At 45.5% G+C, this 12,509-nt stretch overlaps 1 protein-coding gene across 6 annotated transcripts in view; it reads left to right on the forward strand.

The window, feature by feature from the left end:
* DBN1 (drebrin 1) overlaps positions 1-12,509 on the forward strand; it is a 167,314-nt gene that overhangs the window by 115,239 nt on the left and 39,566 nt on the right. For all 6 annotated transcript variants that reach the window (XM_073620506.1, XM_073620507.1, XM_073620508.1 and 3 more), the window contains exon 4: positions 10,247-10,321. In XM_073620506.1, the coding sequence (XP_073476607.1) occupies positions 10,247-10,321 (75 nt within the window). The remainder of the gene's footprint in view (positions 1-10,246; positions 10,322-12,509) is intronic.

Here is a 12,509-nt window from a genome sequence, read left to right on the forward strand (position 1 = left end):
TGTACTGACTCCTATTTAACAAGAGTTTGAATGTAATTGCTTAATTCTGAACACAGCTACATCCCCAATTATAAGAGGGCGTGCACACTTATTTTTCACATTATTTTAGTTTTTTATTTTCACCAGACCCCCCCCCCTTCTAAAAGATTTCAGCTTGTTTTTCAATTGAGTTGTACAGTTTATAGGTAAAGGTGGAAAAAGTTCTGACATGATTTATCTTTGTCTCATATTTTTTACATCACAGAAACCTGACATTTTAACAAGGTTGTGTAGATACAAGAGAAGGGGGTTTTGGTATTAGGGACTTTGAGGAAATCATGGCCTGGTAAGGTCACCCATTTCCATCCCTAGGGACTTTAAATGAAACCAAGACCTGGTAAGGTCAAGCGTTTCCATCCCAAATCTATAGCACAAACAAGGGAATTATTAGAGGGGAGGTTGGGACTTTATATGAAGCATGTACCAGCAAGCAGGTAATAAGATGAACATAGAGGAATTTATTGACATAATACCAGAGCACATACGTTACAATCGCAAAATGCATACAAGATAAAACGGGTAGGTACATAATGTCATATAATAAACATTCATGATAATATTGTTCATACAATTAATAGAAAGATGAACAGGGTAAAAAGTTAAATAATGGTAACTCAAGATACCACCTGGAATAAATTCCCTAGTACATCAAGATTTCAAGGTAGGGTAAAGTAGGGTAAAACCAGTAATATCTGCTGGACCTAAGGCCTCACTAGACCTGTGGGGGGGGTTGGAAAAGATATAGTTGATGAGGACTGAATAGACAGTTTAAACACGGCATATGTTGGCTCAACGCGTTTCGTGGCTTCCATGCCACTCGTCAGGAGCGAGCCCGTGTGGTATCTGGAAATATATTGGGATAATTACATAATGCAATAGGACAAGAGACATTGGTAATGGGGGAGCGTGGTAAACGAGCCCCCAAAGTTACTGTATGGGAATACTCACTGAGAGACTGTATAGTGACGGTGCAGCGGCGGGGCCCCATGAGCCATCCAGGTGACCCCCACCGGGAGCCGAGGTGGGGAGCCCCGCGGAGACGGCAACGAACGCCGACCAGGGCAGGCACAGGAACCGAGGAAGGTCTAGAGAAAGGTGGATAAGAGTGAAGGCATGTAGGCATGTAAGGAGAAATGCAAGAAAGAGAGGGAAGGGAGCCCCCAGATATGGGGTGGAGTGATGGAGAGTGTGGTAGATAGGGTAGAGAAAAAACGTGATGGAGTGAAGTGAGGTGGAGAAACCAAATCAACTAAGTGTAATAACCAAGGTGGGAAAGGTAGTGAGTGTACCTGACAGTGGTGAGGTCCTGGGAGAGGAATTCCAGAAGTGTGTGATCGCCTGTGTGGAGAACCTCGAGTGCCCGTGCCGCCCCGGAGAGCGTCCAGATAACGCCGCCGCGAGTGCCGCCCACCAACGTCACGCCGTGTGGCGGGGGGAGGAGCACCGCAAGTCGGACACAGCCGGCAAAACGGCGCGGAAGAACCTCCCCATTGGCCCACGAGATGGAGTGAACGCTGCGCGTGACGGCGCTGCACAGGGGAGGCCGCACGCACAGCGTATTGCGTGACGTCGACGCGCATTGGTCAAGTGTCCACCCCCCCCAGGGGGAGGCCCGGGGGAGGGAGGAGACACGCAAGGCGCGTCGCGGCTCCCGAGGGGGGCAAGGACCAGGCAACAAGGCGGCCCCGCCGAACTACACCACCAACAACACAGCCCCATCAGGGATGTGAGAAGGGTAACAGGGTTGGAAGGAAAATAAACAATATAAATAACAAGGGATATTATGGATGGGCTTGGTAAAATGAGAATACTAAGAATAAAACACAGGGGAGGTGTCACTAATGTCATTAGGGGCAGGGAAGGTAAAAGGTTTAGGCACATAGAGCAAGGCACAAGCTTCCATCCCTATGCATAAATACAAGAGAAGGGGGTTTTGGTATTAGGGACTTTGAGGAAATCATGGCCTGGTAAGGTCACCCATTTCCATCCCTAGGGACTTTAAATGAAACCAAGACCTGGTAAGGTCAAGCGTTTCCATCCCAAATCTATAGCACAAACAAGGGAATTATTAGAGGGGAGGTTGGGACTTTATATGAAGCATGTACCAGCAAGCAGGTAATAAGATGAACCTAGAGGAATTTATTGACATAATACCAGAGCACATACGTTACAATCGCAAAATGCATACAAGATAAAACGGGTAGGTACATAATGTCATATAATAAACATTCATGATAATATTGTTCATACAATTAATAGAAAGATGAACAGGGTAAAAAGTTAAATAATGGTAACTCAAGATACCACCTGGAATAAATTCCCTAGTACATCAAGATTTCAAGGTAGGGTAAAGTAGGGTAAAACCAGTAATATCTGCTGGACCTAAGGCCTCACTAGACCTGTGGGGGGGGTTGGAAAAGATATAGTTGATGAGGACTGAATAGACAGTTTAAACACGGCATATGTTGGCTCAACGCGTTTCGTGGCTTCCATGCCACTCGTCAGGAGCGAGCCCGTGTGGTATCTGGAAATATATTGGGATAATTACATAATGCAATAGGACAAGAGACATTGGTAATGGGGGAGCGTGGTAAACGAGCCCCCAAAGTTACTGTATGGGAATACTCACTGAGAGACTGTATAGTGACGGTGCAGCGGCGGGGCCCCATGAGCCATCCAGGTGACCCCCACCGGGAGCCGAGGTGGGGAGCCCCGCGGAGACGGCAACGAACGCCGACCAGGGCAGGCACAGGAACCGAGGAAGGTCTAGAGAAAGGTGGATAAGAGTGAAGGCATGTAGGCATGTAAGGAGAAATGCAAGAAAGAGAGGGAAGGGAGCCCCCAGATATGGGGTGGAGTGATGGAGAGTGTGGTAGATAGGGTAGAGAAAAAACGTGATGGAGTGAAGTGAGGTGGAGAAACCAAATCAACTAAGTGTAATAACCAAGGTGGGAAAGGTAGTGAGTGTACCTGACAGTGGTGAGGTCCTGGGAGAGGAATTCCAGAAGTGTGTGATCGCCTGTGTGGAGAACCTCGAGTGCCCGTGCCGCCCCGGAGAGCGTCCAGATAACGCCGCCGCGAGTGCCGCCCACCAACGTCACGCCGTGTGGCGGGGGGAGGAGCACCGCAAGTCGGACACAGCCGGCAAAACGGCGCGGAAGAACCTCCCCATTGGCCCACGAGATGGAGTGAACGCTGCGCGTGACGGCGCTGCACAGGGGAGGCCGCACGCACAGCGTATTGCGTGACGTCGACGCGCATTGGTCAAGTGTCCACCCCCCCCAGGGGGAGGCCCGGGGGAGGGAGGAGACACGCAAGGCGCGTCGCGGCTCCCGAGGGGGGCAAGGACCAGGCAACAAGGCGGCCCCGCCGAACTACACCACCAACAACACAGCCCCATCAGGGATGTGAGAAGGGTAACAGGGTTGGAAGGAAAATAAACAATATAAATAACAAGGGATATTATGGATGGGCTTGGTAAAATGAGAATACTAAGAATAAAACACAGGGGAGGTGTCACTAATGTCATTAGGGGCAGGGAAGGTAAAAGGTTTAGGCACATAGAGCAAGGCACAAGCTTCCATCCCTATGCATAAATACAAGAGAAGGGGGTTTTGGTATTAGGGACTTTGAGGAAATCATGGCCTGGTAAGGTCACCCATTTCCATCCCTAGGGACTTTAAATGAAACCAAGACCTGGTAAGGTCAAGCGTTTCCATCCCAAATCTATAGCACAAACAAGGGAATTATTAGAGGGGAGGTTGGGACTTTATATGAAGCATGTACCAGCAAGCAGGTAATAAGATGAACATAGAGGAATTTATTGACATAATACCAGAGCACATACGTTACAATCGCAAAATGCATACAAGATAAAACGGGTAGGTACATAATGTCATATAATAAACATTCATGATAATATTGTTCATACAATTAATAGAAAGATGAACAGGGTAAAAAGTTAAATAATGGTAACTCAAGATACCACCTGGAATAAATTCCCTAGTACATCAAGATTTCAAGGTAGGGTAAAGTAGGGTAAAACCAGTAATATCTGCTGGACCTAAGGCCTCACTAGACCTGTGGGGGGGGTTGGAAAAGATATAGTTGATGAGGACTGAATAGACAGTTTAAACACGGCATATGTTGGCTCAACGCGTTTCGTGGCTTCCATGCCACTCGTCAGGAGCGAGCCCGTGTGGTATCTGGAAATATATTGGGATAATTACATAATGCAATAGGACAAGAGACATTGGTAATGGGGGAGCGTGGTAAACGAGCCCCCAAAGTTACTGTATGGGAATACTCACTGAGAGACTGTATAGTGACGGTGCAGCGGCGGGGCCCCATGAGCCATCCAGGTGACCCCCACCGGGAGCCGAGGTGGGGAGCCCCGCGGAGACGGCAACGAACGCCGACCAGGGCAGGCACAGGAACCGAGGAAGGTCTAGAGAAAGGTGGATAAGAGTGAAGGCATGTAGGCATGTAAGGAGAAATGCAAGAAAGAGAGGGAAGGGAGCCCCCAGATATGGGGTGGAGTGATGGAGAGTGTGGTAGATAGGGTAGAGAAAAAACGTGATGGAGTGAAGTGAGGTGGAGAAACCAAATCAACTAAGTGTAATAACCAAGGTGGGAAAGGTAGTGAGTGTACCTGACAGTGGTGAGGTCCTGGGAGAGGAATTCCAGAAGTGTGTGATCGCCTGTGTGGAGAACCTCGAGTGCCCGTGCCGCCCCGGAGAGCGTCCAGATAACGCCGCCGCGAGTGCCGCCCACCAACGTCACGCCGTGTGGCGGGGGGAGGAGCACCGCAAGTCGGACACAGCCGGCAAAACGGCGCGGAAGAACCTCCCCATTGGCCCACGAGATGGAGTGAACGCTGCGCGTGACGGCGCTGCACAGGGGAGGCCGCACGCACAGCGTATTGCGTGACGTCGACGCGCATTGGTCAAGTGTCCACCCCCCCCAGGGGGAGGCCCGGGGGAGGGAGGAGACACGCAAGGCGCGTCGCGGCTCCCGAGGGGGGCAAGGACCAGGCAACAAGGCGGCCCCGCCGAACTACACCACCAACAACACAGCCCCATCAGGGATGTGAGAAGGGTAACAGGGTTGGAAGGAAAATAAACAATATAAATAACAAGGGATATTATGGATGGGCTTGGTAAAATGAGAATACTAAGAATAAAACACAGGGGAGGTGTCACTAATGTCATTAGGGGCAGGGAAGGTAAAAGGTTTAGGCACATAGAGCAAGGCACAAGCTTCCATCCCTATGCATAAATACAAGAGAAGGGGGTTTTGGTATTAGGGACTTTGAGGAAATCATGGCCTGGTAAGGTCACCCATTTCCATCCCTAGGGACTTTAAATGAAACCAAGACCTGGTAAGGTCAAGCGTTTCCATCCCAAATCTATAGCACAAACAAGGGAATTATTAGAGGGGAGGTTGGGACTTTATATGAAGCATGTACCAGCAAGCAGGTAATAAGATGAACATAGAGGAATTTATTGACATAATACCAGAGCACATACGTTACAATCGCAAAATGCATACAAGATAAAACGGGTAGGTACATAATGTCATATAATAAACATTCATGATAATATTGTTCATACAATTAATAGAAAGATGAACAGGGTAAAAAGTTAAATAATGGTAACTCAAGATACCACCTGGAATAAATTCCCTAGTACATCAAGATTTCAAGGTAGGGTAAAGTAGGGTAAAACCAGTAATATCTGCTGGACCTAAGGCCTCACTAGACCTGTGGGGGGGGTTGGAAAAGATATAGTTGATGAGGACTGAATAGACAGTTTAAACACGGCATATGTTGGCTCAACGCGTTTCGTGGCTTCCATGCCACTCGTCAGGAGCGAGCCCGTGTGGTATCTGGAAATATATTGGGATAATTACATAATGCAATAGGACAAGAGACATTGGTAATGGGGGAGCGTGGTAAACGAGCCCCCAAAGTTACTGTATGGGAATACTCACTGAGAGACTGTATAGTGACGGTGCAGCGGCGGGGCCCCATGAGCCATCCAGGTGACCCCCACCGGGAGCCGAGGTGGGGAGCCCCGCGGAGACGGCAATGAACGCCGACCAGGGCAGGCACAGGAACCGAGGAAGGTCTAGAGAAGGTGGATAAGAGTGAAGGCATGTAGGCATGTAAGGAGAAATGCAAGAAAGAGAGGGAAGGGAGCCCCCAGATATGGGGTGGAGTGATGGAGAGTGTGGTAGATAGGGTAGAGAAAAAACGTGATGGAGTGAAGTGAGGTGGAGAAACCAAATCAACTAAGTGTAATAACCAAGGTGGGAAAGGTAGTGAGTGTACCTGACAGTGGTGAGGTCCTGGGAGAGGAATTCCAGAAGTGTGTGATCGCCTGTGTGGAGAACCTCGAGTGCCCGTGCCGCCCCGGAGAGCGTCCAGATAACGCCGCCGCGAGTGCCGCCCACCAACGTCACGCCGTGTGGCGGGGGGAGGAGCACCGCAAGTCGGACACAGCCGGCAAAACGGCGCGGAAGAACCTCCCCATTGGCCCACGAGATGGAGTGAACGCTGCGCGTGACGGCGCTGCACAGGGGAGGCCGCACGCACAGCGTATTGCGTGACGTCGACGCGCATTGGTCAAGTGTCCACCCCCCCCAGGGGGAGGCCCGGGGGAGGGAGGAGACACGCAAGGCGCGTCGCGGCTCCCGAGGGGGGCAAGGACCAGGCAACAAGGCGGCCCCGCCGAACTACACCACCAACAACACAGCCCCATCAGGGATGTGAGAAGGGTAACAGGGTTGGAAGGAAAATAAACAATATAAATAACAAGGGATATTATGGATGGGCTTGGTAAAATGAGAATACTAAGAATAAAACACAGGGGAGGTGTCACTAATGTCATTAGGGGCAGGGAAGGTAAAAGGTTTAGGCACATAGAGCAAGGCACAAGCTTCCATCCCTATGCATAAATACAAGAGAAGGGGGTTTTGGTATTAGGGACTTTGAGGAAATCATGGCCTGGTAAGGTCACCCATTTCCATCCCTAGGGACTTTAAATGAAACCAAGACCTGGTAAGGTCAAGCGTTTCCATCCCAAATCTATAGCACAAACAAGGGAATTATTAGAGGGGAGGTTGGGACTTTATATGAAGCATGTACCAGCAAGCAGGTAATAAGATGAACATAGAGGAATTTATTGACATAATACCAGAGCACATACGTTACAATCGCAAAATGCATACAAGATAAAACGGGTAGGTACATAATGTCATATAATAAACATTCATGATAATATTGTTCATACAATTAATAGAAAGATGAACAGGGTAAAAAGTTAAATAATGGTAACTCAAGATACCACCTGGAATAAATTCCCTAGTACATCAAGATTTCAAGGTAGGGTAAAGTAGGGTAAAACCAGTAATATCTGCTGGACCTAAGGCCTCACTAGACCTGTGGGGGGGGTTGGAAAAGATATAGTTGATGAGGACTGAATAGACAGTTTAAACACGGCATATGTTGGCTCAACGCGTTTCGTGGCTTCCATGCCACTCGTCAGGAGCGAGCCCGTGTGGTATCTGGAAATATATTGGGATAATTACATAATGCAATAGGACAAGAGACATTGGTAATGGGGGAGCGTGGTAAACGAGCCCCCAAAGTTACTGTATGGGAATACTCACTGAGAGACTGTATAGTGACGGTGCAGCGGCGGGGCCCCATGAGCCATCCAGGTGACCCCCACCGGGAGCCGAGGTGGGGAGCCCCGCGGAGACGGCAACGAACGCCGACCAGGGCAGGCACAGGAACCGAGGAAGGTCTAGAGAAGCTCCATGGTATATCCAATGCCTTGAAAATTCTTTTGTACCCTGATACCTTTGAACAATGAGATCCCCCTGATGCTTTGTAAGCTCTCTGCGGACCGTGGCTTGTGCTGTAGGATGAGACTAAGAAATTGTCAAGAAAAACCTACTAGAGCAGCTGAACTTTATTTGGGGTCAATCGGAGGCACTTTAAATGAGGCAGGTGTGTACTGACTCCTATTTAACAAGAGTTTGAATGTAATTGCTTAATTCTGAACACAGCTACATCCCCAATTATAAGAGGGCGTGCACACTTATTTTTCACATTATTTTAGTTTTTTATTTTCACCAGACCCCCCCCCCTTCTAAAAGATTTCAGCTTGTTTTTCAATTGAGTTGTACAGTTTATAGGTAAAGGTGGAAAAAGTTCTGACATGATTTATCTTTGTCTCATATTTTTTACATCACAGAAACCTGACATTTTAACAAGGTTGTGTAGACTTTTTATATCCACCGCACAAAAATTCATTGCTCTCCTAGTATATTTTATGATATCTTATCTCTTCGCAAATGTTTGGACTAAAAAGCCTCATTTTATTTTTGCTTTATTTGACAATTTTTACATTGAATGGCTTTCTTATCACATCTGACATTTCTTAAAAAAAAAAAAAAAATTTGGGGATGATACAGGCTTGCACATTTGAGTTTGTGGTAGCAATGTTTCCCCCTAGTGGTGACAGCTTTTAGAAATCTGATGTTGCTGTTTGCAATATGTTTATCACAGGTCCCTTCAGCCTTTTAAAGAAGGTGTCTGTTCAACATAAAAAAAAAAAAAAAATTCACATTTCTGTCTTTCATACCTTTTTAAAATGCTGCATGCACAGAATATCTGATTTCCAGAAATCCAATGTGCTCTTAAAGAGGAAGTAAACGCTTCCAAAAAAAAAAAATTGTTTCCCCTCCCCCCCCCCAAAGTAAAGGCATAATGTGCAAGTATGCATTGCATAGTAGCACATTATGAGCACTTGCCTGCAATCGAAGCCCATATAATTCCCGCTGCAGGACGCATCCATTTTCGACCGTCTTCCTTCTGGGGCCGCGGACTCAGGCTGTGTGACTGGCTGGAGCAGCATGCACGTGGGAGCCGCTAGTCACGGCAATTGTTCCTGAAGAAATGGCACAGGGGCGGCCGTTCCGTTAGAGCGCATGTGCCGATGACATTAACGCCGTAGTATACAGTAAATATCTGCTAAACGGTGCAAGTTTAGGAGATATTTACAGTACCTATAGGTACAAATACCGCATGGAGGTTTTTTTATTGTTTAATTTAATTCCTGTTTTGAGATGACAACACAGCACTGTTGCTACACTGAAATCCAAAGCAGCATTGTCAGCAATGCTTGCTGGACTAAAGAATTCCACCTGTTCACCACCCTTCTCTCTCCTATTTCACATGCATTGTTCAATTTCTTTGGCAGCTAAACAGAGCTTGCAGACCGTGTGTGTGTGTGTGTGTGTGTGTGTGTGTGTGTGGAGAAAGGGCTCTTGGGAAATGTGGTTCTGGGGGTAGGAGCTTGTTTTAAAGGGTTAGTTCACCTTTGATGATAACAACTTTTTTTTTTTTTAATTATCTTTGCTTTAGAAGCTGCTTCTACTGTTGGCTCCCCCTCTCCATCCTACTGGATGCTGAGCCCCAGCACCTCAAAAGCTAGCACTCTGTTTCCCTAACTGCACTTGCAGACTGATCTCTCACTCTCAGAGCTCTGAGCTCAACCAGCTGCGGCATTGTGTGGTTAGGCAAGCTGAGTTTCTGTAGTAGAATGCTTGTTTGTGAGGTGTTGGGGATGCGCATCCAATGGTCGGTTTGTCCTGCTATCGAGGCTGGACAAAGTGTAGTATTAATAATAATAATAAACGTTCTATATTATAGTGCCTTTTAAAGGTAGCTTCTCGAGAGTAAAGCGTAGAGCCCATGGTAGAAGCAGTGTCAAAAGTAAGGATCATTGTTTAAGAGGACACATTTTTATGAATAGTCAAAGCTGTATTGCAATCAACAGTGGTTTTCACCTATGGGGAAAAAAAGCAACAATATGCACTGCAGGCTGCGCTCATCAAATTGCCTTGTTGTTTAGCTCTTCAAGAAACTGAATGGAGAATATTCATGTCTTTTCATATGGATATGCAAAAGATTTAGGGTCATAGGGATACTCACATTACTGAATTTCAGTCTTGCTGAAATAAAAACATAGGTGATTCAGCCATACAAGATTATGTCAGAGGGTGCTGTTCTGTAGGTTTTGAAAACATTATGGGGGGTATACTCGCACCATACAACACCACCTTGTAGCAGAATACTACTTTGTGTACATTTTGACAATGATCTGTTGAGTGCTAATATATATTCTTCATTTCTTAGGTTGGTGAAGATGTTCCAGATGCCAGAAAATGTGCTTGTGCCAGTCATGTAGCACAAGTTGCAGACTTTTTCCAGGTGAAAATTATTTTGTGTATACTTGAAGAACTTCTCATTGTCACTGTAACTTACATGTAACATCCAGAGGACCAGAGAGACTGTTTTGACAAATATAATCTCAATGAAGTTTGTAAAAGTGTACAGTGCCTTGAAAAAGTATTCACACCCCTTGACATTTTCCACATTTTGTCATGTTACAACCAAAAACGTAAATGTATTTTATTAGGATTTTATGTGATGGACCAACACAAAGTTGCACATAATTGTGAAGTGGAAGAAAACATGATATTGCATTTATATTCAGTCTCCCTGAGTCAATACCAGAAGAACCACTTTTCACTGCAATTGCAGCTGATAGTCTTTTTTTGGGTATGTCTCTACCAGCTTTGCACAAAATGTGTAAAATTTCAAGGGGTGTGAATACTTTTTGAAGCCACTTTAAGTCAACTACCAAGTTGTTTAGTGCCAGCTCCATAAGTTTTGTGTACATAGTCTCACTGATCCTCCCCATTAAACTTACAGATCAGTTTGAAATAACACCACACAATTAATTTTTAAAAGAGATGTATGGCCTAAGGTTTTTTTTTTTTTTTGTCCTACTTCTCTTTTGCGTAACAAGAGTGCACTTACTTTTTCTCCTCTGTGACCCAGAATCAGCTGAGAGCGGGCTAAAGCCGACAGCTGACAACTCTGACATCAGAGTTGCTCTAGGTTCTGGAAGGATCCTGACCATATTGTTTGGATCCACCCAGCTGCATCACAGCTGGCTCCCTCTCTCAGCATGCAGCTGAGAGCCGGAGCTCGCTGCACCTGCCCCCTCTCCAACCTGGCATTGCAGTGAGCGCTGGAGGAGCAAAACAGAGACCGGTAACTGACTGTCCTTGCTCTCCAACCTGAGCAGTCATATGATCTCCGTTCTCGGGCTTAGAGCTAATGTGGGATAGCTGAAGCCTCACACTGATGCTTAGGCATAGAGGAGAGTATGTTTTCTTTTTTCTGTACCCTATACATATCCTTTAAATTGGCTATTGATTCCACTCCAGTGAATGTTTTTTTGGCGAATTTAACATTCACCGATTTTATAAATCTGCTCCATAGACATTTTCACTCACAATTATCATGTCAAAAAGCCCTCTGTGATTCTGCCATTCTTAAGTCACAAATGTCAAAAGTGCAAATGATTTCCTGTTAAAAAGTAAAGTCTTGGCATGTGCAATTCCATAGTTTTTTTGTTTAATATTTTTATTTTTCTGTCTGCTAAATTTGATACCCAATTTGTAAACCTTACATTTATTTTTCGCTATATAGCTGCAACTTACTATAGACCCTAAGAGTTAATTTTTCTTTGCTTTCTTGTAATCACCTGTTGCTAATGCCAGTTTTTACAGAGACTCTGACTTCCTGTTACAGGGTGACAACTTTGAACCACCAGCTCCCAATGCTGTTGTGTTGTTGTCACCCTTCTGTGCTCACACCACCACTGTGAACACAGTCAGCTGTGCTGATGTATAGTGTGCCTGTTAGTTCCAGGGTTCACATCAGTCCTTGCTTGTTACAATGCCCAACAGTGCTTGATTATAAGGGAGCCTTGAATTGAAAGTTCTTGAGCCTGCAGTGATATAATGTGAGGTGTCAGTGCGCTGTATCTTCCCACTCAAAGTACAGCCCTGCAGAGAATATAATGGAATAGTAATCACTAAAGAATAGGGCAGAAAAAAGGTAAATGTGGCTAATTTTTATAGCACACAGAATCCTGGAGCATCTTTACATGGCAACCAATTGGCTTCTAGCTTTAATTTTTAAAGCTAAACTGAACAAGCTGAGGCTAGAAACTGATTGGTTGTTTTTCATAGTTGAGAAAAACAAAGCCTGAAGCCAGAGTGGGACTTTATATGAGGCAATAATAACATATGCCTCCATCCCCGATGCATTGAGCAAAAAAAGAGAAATGAATGGTGGGACTTTATATGAAACGCATAACTAAGTCAGACGAGCCAATCCATGTATAACATAATTGTTTATTACAAAAGGTGTACATACACATGTAAGATAATAAAAATAATACAGTAATGTAATATAATATTGGATTTCATTGGATAAATAGCATTCCTAGATAATTCATGATAAAACAAATGTCTCAACATATTGTGCATAGTAGTTATGATATAATATGGTATTACATTTCAATGTAAAAAACCTGAATAAT

Source organism: Aquarana catesbeiana, linkage group LG03 (assembly GCF_042186555.1).
Source record: "Aquarana catesbeiana isolate 2022-GZ linkage group LG03, ASM4218655v1, whole genome shotgun sequence".
NCBI classification, from domain to species: domain Eukaryota; kingdom Metazoa; phylum Chordata; class Amphibia; order Anura; family Ranidae; genus Aquarana; species Aquarana catesbeiana.